Source organism: Heterocephalus glaber, unplaced genomic scaffold (genome assembly GCF_053883595.1).
Source record: "Heterocephalus glaber isolate CG9 unplaced genomic scaffold, H.glaber_assembly_v1.0 deba00001811, whole genome shotgun sequence".
NCBI lineage: Eukaryota > Metazoa > Chordata > Mammalia > Rodentia > Bathyergidae > Heterocephalus > Heterocephalus glaber.
Window position 1 is genome coordinate 120,225 of NW_028258482.1, and position 21,779 is coordinate 142,003.

General features: G+C 37.3%; 1 protein-coding gene across 1 annotated transcript in view; it reads right to left on the reverse strand.

Annotated features, from left to right (window-relative positions):
• The window catches only part of LOC101712848 (serine/threonine-protein kinase ULK2), a 98,022-nt gene that overhangs the window by 41,508 nt on the left and 34,735 nt on the right, over positions 1-21,779 (reverse strand). The window contains exons 13-15 of the mRNA XM_087203834.1: positions 21,280-21,451; positions 12,643-12,703; positions 3,832-3,969 (exon numbers count right to left, since the gene is read on the reverse strand). Coding sequence (XP_087059960.1) covers positions 3,832-3,969; positions 12,643-12,703; positions 21,280-21,451 — 371 coding nt within the window. The remainder of the gene's footprint in view (positions 1-3,831; positions 3,970-12,642; positions 12,704-21,279; positions 21,452-21,779) is intronic.

Genomic DNA, 21,779 nt, shown 5'->3' on the forward strand with positions numbered 1-21,779 from the left:
TGATCCCTGGTACCAAAAATAAAAGCATAAAATGACATAGAGTACAATCTCCGTCACCTCTTCTCTAATTCTCAACACTTCTCTAATCCTATTCAAAAAGCTACCAGAAGGGTTGGGGATTTAGCTCAGTGGTTCTGCCAACTGCCTTGCAAGTGCAAGGATCCCACTTCATTCCCCAGTACAAAATAAATAAATAAAGACAATGGAAAAAGCTACCAGAGCCAGGTGTGGTGGGTACAGGCACAGGTATAGCTGGGATTATAGGCAATCCCAGCAATAGGGAAACTGAGGAAGGAGGACCGGTGTGAGTCTGAGGCCAGCCTGGGCTACATAGTGAGTTCAGGGCCAGCCTGAACTATAAAGGGAGACCCCACCTCAAAAAAACCAAAAAATTACCACGATTTTTAGTTTCTAGCATAGCATTCCAGAATCCCTTAATGCATATACAGTATAACCAAAATGAATACATGTTATTATATTCATCTTGTTTTAACACCAAAGATGATGTATATTACTTACTTTCAATTTGTGTTAGGTCCCCTTTATAGTCTTTTTTTTTCCCCCTTTATACTCTTTTTTTTTTTTGCCCTTTATACTCTCAAACATTACTAAAGACTCCAGAGAATTTCTGTTTATACAACATTATCTACTGATACTTACTGTATTTGAAATTAAAATGAGAACTTTAAAAAATTCATTAAAAATAATAAACATATTAAATTTAACAGGAGAATATGAAAAATAAGCATATTTTCCCTGAAAAAAACAAAATAAGAATCATAGTATTATTTTACATTTTTGCAAATCTCTAACATCTCACTTAAGACAGCTGGATTCTCAAAACTGCTCCTGTATTCAATCTGTTATAAAATATACTCTTTTGGGTCAAATATAGAAAAATACGCCAGCTTTACATAGATACGTACTGAAATATCAAAGAATATTTTGATAGCCCTTTCAGATATCTGTGACACTTTTCTTTGATACACAAAGCAAAATCTCAGCAAGTGGTGGTTTCTAAAGGGTCAGTTTGGAGCGATGGATCTGCAACTGCACTATAAATTTTTATACTGTTATATGAGTAAAATCCATTCTTCTGCAAAGTATCTTACAATTTGTGCATTTTTAACATTATTTGGGTAATACTGATTCACTGAGTTATGCAGATATTCCAAATACTGATACATTATACAACAGCAAAAAGTCACATTTATACCAAAGTGTTCACCTGTCAATCTTGACAGAAATGTTTGACAAGACATTAAGAGAAGGTGTCAAGATCACAGTGGTGAATACAAATTTCCCCATATTCTCATTTTTTTTGCTTGAAAGCTCATATTCATCACTGACATTTACTTGTTTTCCTCAAAGTAGCAGTTTTGGGTTTTGGGGGGAGTTTTTTTGGTACCTGGGATCAAACTCAGGACCTTGCACTTGCAAGGCAGGCACGGTGCCACTGAGCTAAATCATCCTCAGCCCTTTTTTATTGGAGACAGGGTCTCACTATGTAACCCAGGCTGGCCTTGAACTCACAGCAATCCTCCTGCCTCAGCCTCGTGAGCTGGGATTACAGGCTTGCCTGACCTTACCCAGCTCAAAGTAGCAAAATTTAGTTCATTTTCAAAAAAATGGTTGCTAGACACTCTCGCCATCATTTCTCAGTTCTTCCCTAAAGTAAAAAGAGGGAGTCTATTAAAAAAGTGCCTAGGGCTGGGGATTTAGCTCAGTGGTTCCACTGCCTGCTTTGTAAGTGCAAGGACCCGAGTTCGATCCCCGGTACCAAAAAAAATAGGTTACTTAAAAAAGTGCTAATACAGCTCACAACTAAATCATTCCAGTGTTTTTTCTAAGGTAACCACTCTAAAATAAAGCAAAATGTTTTATGTGTATGTTCTACTCAAGGATTATAATTTTCACAGAGAGTTTTGATTGTTTTGTCAAAGGTATTCCTTAGTATTGACAGTAATGCGGTGGTCAAGAACACAAAGATCAATAGCACAATTGGGTGTTACCACTTTGACTCATCCTAAGGAATGAGCAGGGTTTTTAAAAAATTTTATTGGTACATTTTAGATATACATAATGATTACATTCATCGTGGGGAATCTATAACTGTTCGTAATGTGTCTCAATTCTTTCTGCCCCAACTCGTTCTGCTCAAGTCTCTCTTCTCCTCATTTACAAAAGCTTTGTTCCCATTTTTTTCCCTTCCATTCTGTTTTTCCTTCCCCTCCCCATTCCCTTTCCAATCTGAACATTTTCTTCCTATTTTCCAATATCTATTATATATTTGATGCCATCTCACTCCAAAAAGAATGGCTATTATCAAGAAATCAACCAACAATAAATGCTGGTGGAGCTGTGGAGGGAAAGGAATCCTTCTCCACTGTTGGTGAGAGTGTAGACTGGTGTAACCACTACGGAAATCAGTGTGGATATTTCAGCTACTTCAGCTATTTTTGGTATCTTCCTGAAAGAATTAAAAGCAACCTACCTCATGATATACACACACCCGGGTTTACAGCAGCACAATTTGTAATGGCTAAATCTTGGAAACAGCCCAAATGCCCATCAACGGATGAACGGATAAGTAAGATGTGGTTTTTAAAATATATCATGGAATATTACTCTCCCATAAAGAAGCATAAACTTGAGACATTTCTAGCTAAATGGATGCACCTTGAGATCATGCTCTTAAATGAGCAGGTGTAGATTCTGCTTTATGCACCATTAGTACATATATCAATGCAGTGAACAAAGCTAATGATGACATATTATTATTAAAAGTTTTGACCTCATGGGCTCTCTGAAGGGATCCACAGACCATACTCTGAGAACCACAGCCTGACATAATGTCAATCACTCTGCTTTTTAAATTTTATACCATATCTTGGAAATTTTTCTGCCTCAATACATAGCTTCCTTACTCTTGGAATGGAAAATATATAATATTCCACTGTCATACATGAATTATAATAAATTAGTCCCTTACTGGTGGGCACTTGGCTTATTTCTCATCTTTTGCTACTGTAATAATTACTTTATATATATAAAGTTCATACACAAATACTATGTATACATAGAATATGTATCTATGTACACATACATAGAGAACAAGTTACCAAAAGTTGAACTACAATTTCCTTCCTCCACTTTACCCGAGTTTTCTGATTTATGTCTTTTTCGGGCTACTGTGGGCACAATGATTCTCATTCTGTCAGAAACTCTACTTGCTAAAGCTAGAACCCTTCCTCCATCCTCTTTATTTTCCAGGAACATTTAAGAAAATCTGTAATCACTGAACATCTATTCTTACTTTACTTGTGTTTGTGGACTTATACTTTTGCTATTTCTTTGCTATCTACCATCTTTAATGGAGTCTCAGGATGGGGAAGAAGTAAACAATAAGTAAATAATCTGCTGTAACTGGTAGGATTGTTTTTTTGGTATGGAGGATCAAACCCTGCACTTCCGAAGCAGGCACAGTGCCACTTAAGCTAAATCCCCTGCCCAGTCAAGACTAGGAAAATTTATTGGGTAATAGGAATCAGGAATAGGAATGGGGAATAGGAATAGGGAATAAGAATGGGAAATAGGGTTAACTCCTGAGAGACAGGAGGGGCCCCAAATGGGTTGTCCTCTAGTATTTCATTTTTAACGAGTTATTCAATTCTTAAAAGTAATTATACTTGTGGGTAGATATATATATATGCATCTTTACGTGCAAACACACATACATACACACACATTTGATTGAAAGTTTCAGATCTTTCAATAATATATAGTATCAACAACAGTAACAAAAGGTTAAAAATTAAGACATAAGCTTACCTTGGAGAACCATGTGGATTTGTACTAGAGCCGGCAGTAGACGTCAGATTCTGCTCAATGCGCTGATAATTCCTTATCTGAGTAGGAACTGGAATTGGGGCTGTTTCGCTGTGAGGTGACACAGTAGGTGGACACTGCCTGCCACCACAATTTATTAAAAAAAGAAATAAATATCAGTAAGGCCACTTTTCTGTCATGTGACCTCGTCAGTGATAGGAAATACTCTAGAAAGCACCAAATGATCACTTCTGAATGTGATCGAGAAATAATCTTGTTAAAAAATATATATAAAACCAAAGAAATCACATCTGTCACCTAAATAGCTCCTCCTGGCGTTTAGACTGAAGACTAGAAATTATCGATAACCCGAGAAACAGTATCTCTACAAGAGGAAAAGTGCACAGGTCAACAGGACTATTCACCCACTCACATTCTGCTATTCACTATATGAGAGCAAAAAATATTTCTAGGAAAATATACTGGGTAAAAAGAACAGGAAGTTCAAAAGCAAAGATCTCTGGAATGGGCTGGGGCTTGAGCTCAGTGGTTCCGCTGCCTGCCCCACAAGCACAAGGACCTGAGTTTGATCCCCGGTACCAAATATATATATATATATATATATATATATATATATATATATATATATATATATATATATTTTAAAAAAAGATCTCTGGAATGTTTATAACTCATGAATGCAGTGCAATTCTGAAGGAACTCTCACTTCATGAAAGCTGAAAACAACTGTGCAACTGTCAAAGTGCACAGCTAATCTGTAGACCACATTATTTCCTTGCTTTTCAAAAATTCGGAAATAGTATGTCCTGGGCTGGGGATTTAGCTCAGTGGTGCTACGTCTGCCTCTCAAGCACAGGGTCCTGAGTTTGATCCCGGTACTTAAAAAAAAAAAAGTAGACAACTTTCAACTCTTTTTTCTTTTTGTACGAGGGATTGAACTTTGGGACTTTGCACTTGCAAGGCAGGCACCGGAACCACTGAGCTAAATCCCCAGCCTGACTTTAAATTCATTTTAAAATACATCCTGAAACATACTAGGGACAATATTGGGCCTTAAGATGATTTTCTTCTACCCTTCTATAATTCTAAATAATTTTTTCTCAATTATAATAGATATAAAGAGATCACATGATTAGTTATTCAAATAAACCCTATAATATCTTCTAAAGTATTACTTTAGAGCTTTTCAACCACTGGAATATGCTACATTTAAATAAAAATCTCATCTGTAGCAAGGATGTTAGTTGTTTTTCAATGTCTACTACCCATTACTTCTCACTAACAACTCAGAATTTAATGATGATAGTGACATATAGTGAAATTATATCATATTCCAGAATGCTTTGTAGCCAAGAGTAAGTATATGTCTTTCTTAGCCAAGGACATGTAAGTGGAAGTCTTCTATTCATTCTTTCTTCTTCCTGCCCAGAATCTTGCTGGAGCTTCAGTAGAGCTACCTTAGAACCACAAAGAAAAGGCCAAGAGAATTGAAAGTACTTAACTCCTTGGAGCCAAAGAAACAAAGGCAACAACTATCTTGATTTCTCTGGATATAAGGAAGCTTTTATTATTCAACTACACTGTAGTTGGTGCCCAGCTGTTTACAGTCAATTGAAATTCCATTCTCTAACAGAGATCTATTTTTCATTTTAATATTTCTATTAAGTATCTTTAAACATGGTATTTAATATTTAATATCTATCCATCTCATTTTGAGGTTTATCTGCATTCTAAAAATAGAAAATAACTAACAAAAAAAAGAACAAACCTACCATTCAAAACTAAAACAGCTTCAGAAGCTCAGGTGCCTGCAAGCCAGTGTATTAACATTAACAGGCCTGAGAGGCTAAATTCCTTAAGAAGAGAGCAACCAGCACAGCCATCAGCTTTTAGAAGAGGAATGAACAAGTGCCATCTTTCTACTACTTCAACTTAAGGAGTAAATAAAAAGTTGCTGAATATTTGGTCCGCAATGAAATACATCCAGGATTTTTTTTAACTTACATATGATAAGTTCTAATATTTTCCCCATAGTTGTTAATCTCCAAACAAAGTTAAGAAGCTGCATAGATGGGCCGGGTATGGTGGCACATACCTGAAATCCCAGCATTCAGGAGGCAGAGGCACAAGAATCACTGCGAATTCAAGGCTAGCCTGGACTACATAGTATTGAGTTTAGGGCCAGCGTGAACAAAAGGGAAACCCTGTCTCAAAAACCAAAAAAAAAAAAAAAAGTTGGGGATTTAGCTCAGTGGAACGGTGCCTGCCTCGAAAAGTACAAGGTCCTGAGTTCAATCCCCAATAGAAAAAAAAAAGAAAGAACCTGCATAGTTACCCTAAGAAGAAAATTTAACAACCTCAAAATTCAAAGCACCTCTCTCACTGAATCCCAGTTGACTTCTCTAAAGATTCTGGTTCCACCCCCAATTAGCATATCAAGAGATGAATAGCCATGGCTGGTGTACTATAAATTGTCTCAGTCACCACATAGGCCCTGCAAAGCAGGTTTATTCAGCAATGGAAGTCTCTCTCCTCTTTCCAGGACACACAAGGAATTCAAAAAACTAAATAAGAACAATACCCCTAAATAATCCAATTAGAAAATGGGAGAAAGTTGATTAGATATTTCTCAAAAGAAGTATCTAAAAGGCAGACAAGCATGTGAAAAAATGCTCAGCATCACTAATCATCAGGGAAATGCAAATCAAAACCAGTGAGATAGGGCCTGGGATTTAGCTCAGTGCCACTGCGCCTGCCTTGCAAGCACAAGGTAATGCCTTTCAATCTCAGTAATGCAAAAATAAAAAGTGAGATAACATCTTAATCTAATTAGAACAGGTATATCAAAAAGACAAAAAATAACAAATGTTGGTGAGAATTTTGAGAAAGAACTCTCCTAAATTACTGGTGGAAATTAAATTAATATGGCTATTAAGGGAAACTGAATGGAGGTCCCTCAAAAATCTGAAAACAGAACTACCATAGATCTCCAGCAATCCCATTACTGAATATATAGCCAAAGGAACTGAAATCAGTATGTCAAATAGAAATGTGGTATATATACACAATGGTATATTCTTCCTCCATATAGCACAGCAAGATAACTATGGTTGACAATTATTTCAAAAACAGCTAATATGAGCCAAGTGTGCACATCTGTAATCCCAGCACTCAGAAGGCTGAGGCAGGATAACCATGAGTTTGAGGCCAGCCTGGGCTACACTGTGAGACCCTGTCTCAAACAAACAGAAAAAGCTATTATGCAAGATTTTTAATGATTCTAATACAAATAATATAGCTCTGAGGTGACAGAAATACCAATATACATTACATACATGTACTTAAATGCCATAGGCCAGGGATTTAATTTCGCTCAGTGGCATCAAGCCAGCCGTGCAATCACAAGGCCCTGAGTTCGGTTCCTAGTACCAAGAGAAAAGAAAAGAAAAGGGCTGGGGATTTAGCTCAGTGGCACAGTGCCTGCCTGGAAAGCACAAGGTCCTTAAAAAAGAAAAAAGGCCAGGGACTTACCTCAGTGGCACCACACCTGGCTGGCAAGTGCAAGGTCCTGAGTTCAATTCCCAGTACCAGGAAAAAAAAAATGCCATGCTGTATGTCAAGAAAATAAGGGCCCAGGGATTTAGCTCAGTGGTTCTGGCGCCTGCCTCGCAAGAGTAAGGTCCCGAGTTCGATCCCCAGCACAAAAAAAAAAAAAAAAAGAAAGAAAAAGAAAAGAAAAGAAGGACAATTTCTACATGTCAGTAAAAAAAACCATATTAATTAAAAAGATGAAAGTAAGGGGCTGGGGATTTAGCTCAGTGGTTCTGGAGCCTGCCACACAAGCACCAAGTCCCGAGTTTGATCCCCCATACCAAAAAAAAAAAAGAAAGTAAGTAAGTCTTCTGGCCAGGGATTTAGCTCAGTGGTTCCTCCACCTGCCTCACGAGCTCAAGGTCCCAAATTCGATTCCAGGTACCAAAGAAAAAAAAAAAAAAAAAAATGAAAGGAAATCTTTCCTGGACCTTTAGCTAGCTAAGACCACTGTTGCCATTTTTCTGTCTAGCTTTATATGAACACCAATATCCAACCATCACTCAACCTCCTGGCCCCAAGATGTGGAGAGAAAAGGTCTATGTATGTTGCAAGTCTCTTAACGTGTTCTCCTTTCCTCCATTAGGTCCTGCAGTTTAGATGTTCTATTTGAACCATCATGTCTGATATGCATGGAATACTAAGACTAAAGAGTCTGACCACAGCACAATTACATGTCATTTATTAATTTTTAAATAAATTTTATTTTATCCCATCTCCCCAAGCCCCCCACATGTCATTTATGTACTCCCTCAAATGCTGAAAGACAAATTATCTAAAGAACAAATGAAAGACTAGGTAAAACGAGACTATATCTTGTCCTTGACACCCCCCCACCCCCTTCATCTCTACTCTTTCCCTCTTGCTCCTGGGTAGCATGAACTGAGCTGCTCTGCTGTCATACCCTCTCTGATTTCTGTTTCAGAACAGGCTTAGAAACAATGAACCTGAGTGACCATGGACTGAAACCTCTGAAACTATGAGCCAAAATAAATCTGTTCTCTTTTAAGTTGTTTATCTTAGGTATTTGGTCACAATGACACAAAGCTGACAAGGACGGTGTTCCTATATTTGAATTTTCTATCCTCAAAGAAAGGCGGAAAACAAGTCTGTATAAAATTTGATTTGCCTCCTGGTTCCTAAACTGTGTAACAACAGATCTCAATGCATCACTGCTATTCAAGGGGTGCCCTGGAATACATTAAAAAAAAATTTTTTTTTTCCTGCAGTACTGGGGATTGAATCCAGGGCCTTGTCACTAAGCTATATCCCCAACTCTTTTTTTATTTTTTGAGACAGTGTCTCACTAAGTCACTAAGACTTGCCTAGTTGGCCTGATTTCACCACTGTAAACCATGACGTTTAAAATCTCATTTAGGATTCTAAATCTTCTTTGTTGAGTGGCTGGGGGGACGTGTGTGTGTGTGTGTGTGTGTGTGTGTGTGTGTGTGTGTGTATGTGTGCGCACATGCTGTTTTGAAAATAAAATACGCAGGCACCATACCACACACCTATAATGCTACCACTCCAGAGGCTGAGGCAAAAGATTGCAAATTCAACACCCGTCTGGGGAACTTAGTACGACAGTGTCTCAAAATAAATAAAAAGGGCTAGAGATGTAGCTCAGTGACAAAGCAGTCCTAGTTCAATCCGCAGTATTGAAAAGACAAAAGAAAATGACATTATGAGGCCACTAATGTAAAACATACAAAAATATTACATAATACTTACAGATAGTACGTACATATACACACATACATGTTTGCATTTGAATGGTTTCAACTGACTTTGATATTTTTATTTCATTTAAAACTATTACAGGCAAAAATGTTAAAAATGATTTAACAGGGGCCGGGAATTTAGCTCAGTAGTTCTACCACCTGCCTCGCAAGCGCAAGGACCCAAATTCAATCCCTGGTACAAAAAAAAAAAAAAAAAAAAGATTTAACAGAATTGAAGGGTGACTATACAACTAATGATGTTATCATTCTTCATAGTCTGGCTACATAGTTTGCTTAAAATATGTTAAAAAGAATGCTAATGCACGCTGTTAGTAAAACAGAGAACTAGGAACCTATACCTTTACAGGTCCTCATTTTTTTAAGGAAATACTAAGTTAACAGCAATATGTGCCCCAAAATATCCTTCTGGGAACACTAGAAATTAATCAAGAGGTGGCTACACCCCAATGAATGCATAAACAAGAGTAAAGACAGCACTAAGGAAGGTAAGAGAATTCAAATTTTGTTTGACCTAGGCCATCCAAATCCTGGCTCTTTCCCAGCATTCTGGTTTACCTTGGGTCTGCCTGAAAAACCAGTTGCTGACTTGCCTGCCTCAGAGCATTTAAAAAGAAGACTGACACAACACTTTAAAGGCCAGTAAAATAGAAACAACCTCCATCATGTGTTACAGCAGTAGGCTCTAGTTCTGAAGGCAAGCACTAGGGAGCAAGAGATCAAGGGCAGAGGAATATAGCAAACCTGGAACCAAAAGATCCTAAGACAAAAGAGAAAAACTGCCAGGGATTTAGCTCAGTGGTTTCGCTGCCTGCTGCGCAAGGGCAAGGACCCGAGTTCGATCCCCAATACCAAAAAAAAAAAAGAGAGAAAAACAGAAACACCTATATAGGGATTGGGGATGTAGTTCATAGTATATAGTATTTGCCTAACATGCATAAGGTTCTGCGAAAATCCCCAGCAGGGAGGGGACAGGGCAGGGAGACAGAGAGAGGAGGAAAGAGGAGGGGAGGAGAGGAAAATGGAGCAGGGGAAGAGGAGGAAAAAGGAAGGAGGAAAAGTAGAGATCTATATACACTAGGATAAAAGCACATTCACGACCTCAAAGAAAACACACCCCAGAAAACGTAGGAAAAGTCCTAGAACCTCTAGCCAGGCTGACTGATAAACATGTTCCCTTTCATGAAGCCAGCCCAAGACAAAAGAGAGGTAGTTGTTTCTTTCAAATGTCCAATTTTAAACAAAAGATCACAAGGCATAAAAACAAACAGGAAAACATGATTCAACAAAGGAACAAAAATAGCTCCCAAAACCAATCCTAAAAAAACAGATCCATGAGCTGGGCATGGTGGTATATTCCTACAGTCTCAGCACTCAAGAGGCTAAGGCAGGAGGGTAGTGATTTGAGACCACCCTGAACTTTTAAGACCCTGTCTCAAAATACAAAAAAAAAAAAATCTATGATCAGCCCAGAAAATATATAAATTGTTCCAAAGTTACCCAGTGAATTAAAAAACACTGGCAAACAACTAACAAAATCAGGAAAATGATGCATGAAATTAGACTTATCAACAAGGAGACAGAAATAGTCTTTTAAAATGGAAGTTCTGGAGCTGGAAAATATAAAAACTAAATCAAGAAGCTGACTAGCAATTTCAACAGCAGATTGGATCAGGTAAAAAAAAAAAAAGGTAAACTTGAACACAGGCCATTTGAAGTCATTGTCAGATGGACAAAATGCAAATACAATTGAGCTTGGAGGCATAGGTAACAGTGATAAAGCATGTGCTTAAATAAGCAAGATTGAATCCCCAGCACCTACCCCCAAAGTAGAATTAAGAAAAGTGAAGACAGCTGAAGTGACTTATGGGCTACCATCAAGGTGACCCATATGTATTACAGAGGTACCGGAAAAAGAGAAAAAGAGCAGATTTGAATAATTAATGGTAGAAAACTCTCCAAATCTGGGAAAAAACCTGACATACAAATTCAAGAAGCTCAAGAAATTCTAACTAGGATAAACCCAGAGACTCACAATGAGACACATTATAATCAAACTGTCAAAAGTCAAAAACAAAAAGAAAATCTTAAAAGCAACAAGAAAAAAGTGAATTCATTACATATGTAAGAGCTCCCATAAGATTATCACAAGATTTCTCAGCACAAATCTTGCATGCCAAAAGGGCATGAAATAGTACAGTCAAAACACTGACAGAGAAAAACTGTAAATAAGATTACTATATTTATCAAAATTGCCCTTCAAAAGTGAGAAAGAGCCAGGTGTGGTGGCACAGGGCTATAATCCCAGCACTGAAGCTGAAGCAGGATTGCCACGGGTTCCAGGCCAGCCTGGGCTACATAATGAGTCCAAGGTCAGCCTGAACTAAACAGTGAGACCCTGTGCCAAAAAAAAAAAAACAAGCCGGGCGTGGAGGCACATGCCTGACATTTCAGCACTTGGGAGTCTGAAGCAAGAGGATCATCATGAGTTCGAGGCCAGCCTAGGCTACAGAGTGAGTTTAGGGCCAGCCTGAATTACAAAGCGAGGCCCTGCCTCAAAAATAAAAGAGGAAGGAAGCAGGCATGGTAGCACATCCCAGCTATTCAGGAGGGCAAGGCAGGAAGATCACAAATCGAAGGCCAATTTAGCAAGAAATTATCTCCAAATAAATTTTTTAAAGCTGGGAATATAGCTCAGTGGCTCATTGGTGGAGTGCTTGACAGTGTGAGAAGACCCTGCTTTCAATCCCTAGAGTGCAGGGCAAGGAGGGATTAAGACCTTCTTTGAAAAGTAAAACCAGAAGGAAAACCAGACTCAATGCCACACGTCTGTAATCCCAGCACTTTCCCAAGGCAGGGAGAATCCAAAGTTTGAGCCCATTCTGTTTTTTGTTTTTGAGCAAGACCCTGTCTCAAGATACAGTAGAAAAGGGTGCCAATGTAGCTCAGTCCAATGCTCAGTCCCATGAAGGAAAGGCTTGGAAAAGAAAGGGGAAAAGGAAAAGGAAAGAAAAACTACCACATGCTACAACATAGATGAACCTTGAGGACATTATAGTAAGTGACATAAGTCTATCAAAAAAAACCACTATGATTTGATTTACATGAGATATATGAAGTAGTCAAACTCACAAAAACAGAATAGTCTGGGAGTCACCAGAGCCTTTGTGGGAGGGGAAAGTGGGGAAGAATTACTTACTAAATACAGAGTTTCAATTGTGCAAAATGATAACAAAATCCTGGAGAATGGTTGCCCAACAATGTGAATATATGTAACACTACTGAACTATAAACTTAGAAGTGACTAAAAGGGTAGATTTTATGTGTTTCTGATCACAAAAGTTTCTCTTTAAAAAATGATGAAGTGTGAAACAACAAAATACTAAATCAAGAACAAAAGTTCTATAAACACACAAAAATAAAATATGAAAATTTTTTTAAAATAAAATATATATAAACGTACCCTCCACACACTAAGAACTCATTTGAAGCATGTCTGCCTGCAGGTGCCACTGGCATATCATCTAGGGAAAAAGAGAGAAATATAATCAGTTCTGTTACACCACATGCAGATTTGTTCCAAAAGGATTATTATGAATTTAACACTAATTTACTATTTGCTTATGTTTCAATTTCATCCACAGGAAATAGGTGAATACAGAATACTGTGCCAAATTGAATATAAATTGCAACCTTTCATTTCACTGTCCACTTTTTTTGTTTGAGACAGAGTCTCACTTTGTAGTCAGGCTGACCTTGAACTCACTATGAGTTCAAGCTGGCCTCAAACTTGGGGCAATCCTCCATCCTCAGCCTACTTAGTAATGGGATCACAGGCGTGTGCCACCAAACCCAGCCTTCACTGTCCTCTTTTACAAGCAAATTTGAGGTCTTTTTTCAAGATAAATTGCTATTTGCTGCAGTGTTTAGTATTTCTTCACCATTTAACATGTGCAAAAACTGCTATTTTTATCAGGTTCCTTTGCTTGGGTCACTGACGAGCTCTGAGTCTTGTACCCCAATACCATTTTGCCCATGTGGTTTTTGTTTTTTTTTAAAGTTTCCCTGTTTGTATGATTACATGTGTGTGAGAGATCCTTTTGTTATTATTGAGATGGGATCTCACTATGTTGCCCAGACTGGTCTCAAATTTGTAGGCTCAAGTGATTCTCTTCTCTTAGCCTCTCAAGTTGTTTCAAGTACAGGTGCAGGCCATTACACGTACCCTGTAACTTCTGCTGCACAATCTTGCATATGACATATATATCATCGTTATACCAGAACTGACTGTGTAACAAAGCCCAGCTCAATCTAATACTAGAATATTCCACCCTCCTGCATAACTCAGGTCTTAGATGGGTTGCTGAACAAGATATCATGGAAGCTGAGTCTTGTTGGAAACAGTATCATATGCCACAGGCCAACTTTATCTATTCATCTATGTCCTCTGTAGGTAGAGTACTGCACAGCTCAGAACTCAGGGATACCTCCCATGTTACTGTTATACCCACTATATTACACGGCCTTATGTAATTTTATGCAATGTGAAATAGCAGTATTTATCAATTAATATAAATCTTTAAAAATAAAATAAACAATACTGCTAACCTATAGTCAAAGGAAGGAGGCGGGTGTCACAAACATTCCTTTCAATGACTCTAAATGGGAACTGAGAAATGCATTTATTTGGTACATCCTGGGGCCTTGCTCTCATGAAACTTAAATTTTAAAAGTGAAAAGAACCTAATAATGTCAGGTAGTAATAAGCATAAGGGAAATTAAGTCAGGGTAAGAAAACAAAGAATATTGGGACTAAGTAAAAGCAGCAAATAAAAACATGAAAAAATGTTCAACATCACTGGTTATTTGAGAGATGCAGATGAAAACAACACTGAGATTCCACCTCATCCCAGAAAGAATGGCTGTTATAAAGAAATCATCCAATAACAAATGCTGGAGGGGATGTGGGGAGAAAGAAACCCTTCTCCATTGCTGGTGCAAGTGCAGACTGGTGCAACCACTGTGGAAATCAGTATGGAGATACCTCAAAGAACTAGGGCTAGAGGTCCCATTCGACCCAGCTATCCTCCTGCTGGGTATCTTCCCAAAAGAATTAAAAGAATCATACCACAGCAGTACATGTGCACCCATGCTTATAGTGGCACAGTTTGTAATAGCTAAAACTTGGAAAGAACCCAAGTGCCCATCAACTGGAAACTGGATAAAGAAGGTGTGGTTTTTTAAAAAATAAAATGGAGTACTACTCAGCCGTAAAGAACCAGAAACTAGAGACATTTATAGCTAAATGGATGCATATTGAGGCCATCCTCTTAAGTGAAATAAATAGGACACACACGTGTAAATACCGAATAGTTTCTCTAGTGTGAAAAACTGAAAGTGTAATTAAGGATACACATGGATGAAATGGCCTAATGACATATTTCTTGGATTGCATTTCCATCGTGTGTCTTATGACTGTATTGAAATTTAAAATAGGGAGGGTCCAGGATTTAGCTCAGTGGTTTTGCCACCTACTACACAGGTGCAAGGAACTGAGTTTGATCCCCCATACCAAAAAAATAAAAAATAAAAAAAAAAAATAAATTAGGGAGAGGTTTGGCTTATGTGGAGTCCGCTAACTAACTGGAGGGGTTTTTTCCAGACCACTATTTGTTCAATGTTGGTTTTAGGGATCTTTCTGAAACAAATCACATCCTCTGGTGTCTTGTTGGTACTTGAGATGTTTTTTTAAGTTATATGGAAAAATGTTTTAGTGCTTTTCAGTTTTGTTCTGTATGAGTTCGACTGTATTGGAATATTATTGTAGTTTTTTTCCCCTTGCATTGTTCTTCTTTGAATGGTTTTAATTTCTGTATGTGTATGTGTTTGATAATAGTTACTTTTAAATAATAAAAAAAAAGAATAGTGGGACTAAAGAAGAATCTATTTTAAAGATTAATTAAATAGTCCTTAAGAGAATGGAAGAAACAGGGATTCAAGGGAAGGCATAGAAGGTAGATTTCATTAATTATACTTTGATTTTTGTATAACTGAGTTGGAACCGCACATACCTATAAAACAAAATTATATCAAAAGAAAAAAACTTCTAGAAATCAAAAGGAAAATGAAGCAAAGGAACCTAACCCTATCTTATTCACAAGATGGCAATTCTTTCATGTGACTTTAAAATGCATTAACGTGCATATCCCTAATGGTTACCCTAAGGACAAAAGATCCAAAGGAAGATTTTTGAATGGCTTGTCATAATTTTAAGTAATATCTGTCTACTTTGATAATATATTCCTATTTTTGAAACTATAGGGAAACAGTAAAGGACAGAAAAGAGCCTAAACTCATGCAGGTAATAAAGGACAAAAAGATCCACCCTCACAAAAATCTGGAAGCCAGAAAATTGATTTGACTAGCTGATTCAAGAACAGAATCCTTAGTCAAGAAGTAAACCAATTTACATTGTAGAACTCCACATAAAGCTTTACTTAGCAGTACCAGATACCTTTCAAAGCGGCTTTAAAAGCAGAACTAAAAACAGGATTATATGAAAATCTTTTTAGAAGCAGTTAGAATATAGAAACAATAGTGTACTCAGTCATGTGGGGAGGGATTGTGAGAGGATGTATAGTATATATCAATTTGTTTTATTACAGTAACAATTTTACTACACACACTTACAACATCATGTTGTATGCCTTAAATATATACTGTAAAATTTTATTCTTAAAAATATAGAATTTTTGGGCCAGGGATTTAGTGCAGTGGTTCCCCCCCCACACCCCCAGCCTGTCTCACAAGGGCAAGGTCCTGAGTTTGATCCCCGGTACCCACCTCCCTCCAAAAAAGAATTTTTTTAAAAGCAGAATTTTATACTCTTTCTCTTAACTCTGTGCAGACAGGCAATGCCCATCTTCTACTACAGTCAAAGATGAATGTTTACATTTGAGAAAGAGTCAAACTGGATCGCTGGACTGTAGAATACCAGGAAGAATTACAGGTTGGTAAAGGAAAGTTATTAATTGACTTTACAATGACTGAGACCTTCAAATATCTTACTCCATCTGGTACCCCTAACTAGTATGAGATTCTCTTCTTTAAGGGACCTGACTAGTGCTCCAAAAAGGAAATAGTCCAAGCAAATGCCTCAGCATTATCACCCAGTATAAACATCGTCAATAAAACACACTTTCATACAGAGCTTTCAAAGAATTTTGGAATTCTCCATTCTTAATTGAGTATACAACAAAGCAGAATATTGCACCCTGAAATAACAATCTCAGGAGGAAAAAGAACTTCTGAAAATTACAAGCATGACAGCACAAATTAAACCCCAATAGGAAAGTATTAAATAAAAATTACAGGAAGCCATTGTTTTGGACTAAGTTCAGCACTAGGCCCCAACCAAGAGACCAGACTAAAAATCGAAATAGCATCTCACACTAAAATCCCACATCACCAACCTGAAAGTAAGCTATTCATCTGACCTCTTAAGAAATCAAGATTAGAGAGATACCAGCCAACTCTCCTAAACAGCCTAGTTTCAACTAACATGATAATGTAGTCCCCTCTGTCTTAATCCTTACACAAAAAAGTAACCTAAAATGAGCTGATGTTAACTAATCAGTTATTTTTCCACTGGTGTCTTTCCTGACAAAGCCTTACAAGGAAAGTAATTCTAAAATAGACAATTAGAGTTTGCCTTTTGTTTCTGCTTTCTCATACCTTTTCTGTCTATAAAACCAACCTCCAATGCTCAGTTCATGGGAAAATTTACTCTTTTTTGGAACAATGTGTTGCCTGATCCTATAAAGGGAAATAAGGCCAATTAAGATTTTTAAACTAGGGCCAGGGATTTAGCTCAGTGGTTCCACCACCTGTCTTGCAAGCGCAAGGTCCCAAGTTCGACCCCTGGTACCAAAAAAAAAAAAAGATTTTTAAACTAAACTTTTTCTAATTTCGTCCTTTGACAAGGGTTAAAAGAAAACATTAAGAAAATAGCCCTAAATGCCAAGCAATAAGACAAAAAGATGGAAAATGAAGAAAGATAGCATCAGGAGGATACTCAGGAATTTATGTTTTACTTTTAAACTGTAGAGCTAGGCTAGGTGAGATGGCCCAAACCTGTGATCCCAGCACTTGGGAGACTGAGGCAAGAGGATTGCCACAAGTTCAAGGCCAACTTGGGTGACGTAGTGAGTTCAAGGCCAGCCTGGACTATATAGTGAGACCCTGACTCAAAAATTTAAAAAAAAAAAAAATCCCAAAAACCAACTGTACAGATGTTTTAAATATCTAACATGTAATGATACGTTTCACAATAAAGAAGTTTTAATAATTAGGGAAAAAAAGATCTGGCAGGGTGTGATAATGCACACCTATAATCCCAGCTATTGGGAGGATGAGGCAGGAAGATCACAAGTGCGAGAACAGCCTGGACTTAGTGAAGTCTAGTCTCAAATTAAAACAAAAAAAACAAAAAAAAAAAAAAAAGGAGGAAAAGGATGCAATCAACATCAAGATGAGGAATGAGAACTGATTCCTGACAATGACCATGATAGAAACAATTCTGAAAAGTTTATATTAGGACAACAAACAAAAAACAAATATTACAGTTTAAATTTAAAATGAGCCCCCAAAATCTCATGTGTTTGAAAGGCGGTTGGATCATATAGGTACCTTCACTTGGGAAGATGGGGTCCCTGAGGGAAGAGCTCCCTAGGAAATTGGTTCTCTAGGATTCAGTTCACTGTGTTCAACCATCCAGAAACTCAAGGGGCCTCTACAACCGTGATCCAACTGCTCAAACTGGTAGCAGGCCCTGGTGTCATCTATGTGGTGCTGGTTTTACAGGAATGTAAAACACAAGAGGGAGATTTCCACCCAGATTTCAGAAGGCCTGGCATGCCAGGCAGTGTACCCATGAGAAAGCAGTGTGTGAAACTGTAAGAGTAAAGCCAAAGGTGTAGTGGAAACCCCAGGAAGTTACAGATACCAGAAACAGACATCTACTGAGGAAAGCTGCAGGCATTGAGTGAAGTCAGCACAAGAGACAGACCATACAGAGATCACATTACCACAACCTGCCCTGAGTGCTGGACATGAAGTTACAAAATATAAAGTTTGCCCTACAGGGTTTCAGTCTTGTTTGATCCAATTTCTTTCTAACCACCCCAACATTCTTCCCTGTTGCAATGGGAATTTTTACTTTGGGCCACTGTATGTTGAAAATATTTAACTTTTTTTATTTTTACATGGCTCCAGAGCTAAAAGTTTATCTTCAACCTCAGAAGAGACTGGAATTGGATTTTTCAACAATGCTGGAACTATTATAACTCTGGCAACTCTGAAGAGATGAACTAAATGTATTTTGCATAATGAGATGGTGATGAGCCTTTTGGGGTGAGGGGGATGTTATGGTTTAGATTTAAAACGTCCCTGAACAGTCTCATGAGTTTGAAAGACTGGACCACGGCAGAGCTATACTCCTCAGTGGATTCATCCATTGATGAGTTCAGCAGTTAAATGTGCTCTTAGGAACTTTGGCCTAGTGGAAGACAGGTCTCTGAGGGGCTTGACCTAGAAAGGTGTATGTATTCTTGTGCCCACCCCACCCCCTCTTTCTGCTTCCTGGCTGCCATAGGAAGAACAGTTGTCTTCCACCAAGCCCTTTCCACATGCAGTTTCTACCTTGGGCCCAGCCTATACTGGACTGAACCCAATGGAAAGTGACCCAAATAAACCTTTCCTTTAAGTTGCAGGTATTAGGTATTCTGTCCAAGCAACAGAAAATGACTAAAACAGTAAGTGACAAGAGTAAAACCAAAGATATGAACACTTTTAATGTACAAAAGCACAAATATTTATCAGAACACATTAAAGAAACCTAAAACACTAGAGCTACAAATATCTTGATGAGATGATTTAATATTATAAAGATCCTAATTGTCCCTAAGCAAGTCTACTGAGAATCAGTGCAATTCAAATCAAAATCCCAAAATGGTTTTTATATGATCTGTCAAGCTGAAATTAAACTATAGGGGAGAGTAAGGGATGGAAAGGACCAGGGTGATTGTGATTGTGAAGGTGATTGGCCAGGGTGATTGTGAAGAATACTACAATGCTCTCTGTGCCTCCTCCCCCTTCCTGATGACACATACATATTGAGATACAAATATAAAATTATAAAACAATATAAACAAATATACCAGTAGAATAAAATAAAATCTTAAAAGAAATCCAATCCTATATTTCAACCTGACATGACAAATCTGGCATTACATTAGTAGAGAAAAGACAGAACATTCAATGAAGCTGGGTTAATTGTCAGATCCCTATACTTTACTGTGTCTACAAAATGAATTCCAGGCAAAGCTAAATATGAAAAAAATAAAATCTTCACAAAGAAATATTTAAAAAATACCATTATAACACTGGAATAGCTACAAGTGCTACAACTTGATTATACCACTATATACATTTTTTTTGGTACCGGGGATTGAACTCAGGTCCTTGTGCTTGCGAGGCAGGTGCTGGAACCACTGAGCTAAATCCTTGGCCCTATACTAATATTTTATAGAGTTGAGTTGTATCTATCTTACTACCTTCTATCCACTTAGAAGAAATTGTAGCACATGTACACAAGGACATTTCAATACTTCTTATATAGTGAAAAGGCAGAAATAATCTAGTATAAATCAGTAGGAAACTAGGCAGATGGGCTTTGGTTATACTACAAAATTCAGTTATTAAAGTTATTATTAGACATAGACACATAACTAGATATGCATCCAGATACACAACAAAAAACAAGAAAAAGCAAAGTATAGAAGTAATCATTCTAGGGCTGGGGATTTAGCTCAGCGGTTTTGCCACCTGCTGTGCAAGCACAAGGACCTGAGTTTGATCCCTGGTACCAAAAAAAAAAGAAGCAATCATTCTACATACCATTTACTTACAACCGTGGAAAGACAAATATACTATATATTGTATATGGGTACAAGTACATGCTCAAGGAAAATATCCAGAGGAAGAATATACATCTGGGAAGAGTAGAAAAAGGAAAACAACATTGTATGTAGCTATAGTATTTGTTACCCTTAGAAAAGACATTTAAAACAAATATGGCAAAATGTTGACATATAAAAGCAACACAGCACAGAGGTGACTTAAGTGTGTGATCAAGTATTAAATTTTCTGTCTGAAATATTTCATGATTTTTAAATTTTTAATTTTTGTTAATAAAACCAACCACTGTACTGGATGATTTTTAAGTTAGATGATCTTAGTTCTCACAGCACTGATTATAAATTGTACATATGTTGTCCACGTTTTCCTTAAATTGTTCAGTCTGGGGATTATGGCCTCCTCAACATGCAAGTCACCCAGCAGAAGCATTTTATTAAATAAGTATCTGACAAACAACTAAACAGACCTCTTCATGTAAACTTCTGCACAAAGTACTTGACATTGCTCAATTACTAACATAACCAAATCTCCAGCTCCTCTGATTCTGTTCTTTCATGTCCATATCAGTTTCTTTTTTGTTAACAATTCTATCTAACATCTTCTGTACATTTTCTGGTCTTTTACTATTCCAAAGAACAACAACTATATTTAGCTAACCTGGGTCCTAATTCCTTTATAAAAATCTTTCCTAAATATTTTTGAAGTTCTTAAATTTTTTCCTGAATATATTTCCTAAAAAATACCTAGACTGTTTTTAAGACTCCTGACTTTTAGGTTTTTTGTTTTGTTTTGTTTTCCCTAAATGAGTTCTTCCTTTAATTCCTTTCCTTAAAGTAATTTCACTCATTCTGATGGCTTCTCTATTTCTTTCCGTTGGATACAAACAGAACTTGAGGTAATTTCTTACAAAGTTTTCATGTACCTTCACAATCCAAAATTACCTTTATATAGAAGATAACTGAGTAGATTTTAGAAAGGTAGGTATACGATTCCAATACAAACAAGTAAATAAAATACCCATTTGAAAAGGCACTCTACACAAGAAAGTGTGATAAGAAGGTTTAAAAAATGTTAATCTAGTAAATTAAGAAATATAATGTGTATAAGTAGAAAAGATTCTCACATGAATGATCTGACGAGATGTTATGTGGAACCAAAACAAAGTCATCCGTGTCACAAGAAGAGTTCTTGCTACTAGTACTGGCAGAATCTTTGGACACTTGCAGATAGTTGGGAGGACCCAATGGTGGGGAGGATAAGTTTTCTTCCTGAATATGCTGCATATCTGAAAGGGACTAAAATTAACAACATAAAATTAAAACTGACCTAATAATAAAATGTAATGCCTAGGGACTTTAATTACATCCTGCACAAAAAAAAGTTCTGAATCTACAAGAAAGAGGCCATTACAAAACAGGAAAGCAACAGATCATGTTATATAAAAGACTACAATAATCAATAAGGATAACTAGGGCTGGGGATTTAGTTCCGTGGTGCCACACCTGCCTGGCAAGCACAAGGGCCTGAGTTCGATTCCCCATACTGAGAAGGACACACACACACACACACACACACACACACACACAAAAGGGATAACTATGTTAGACTAGAAATTTATTTATA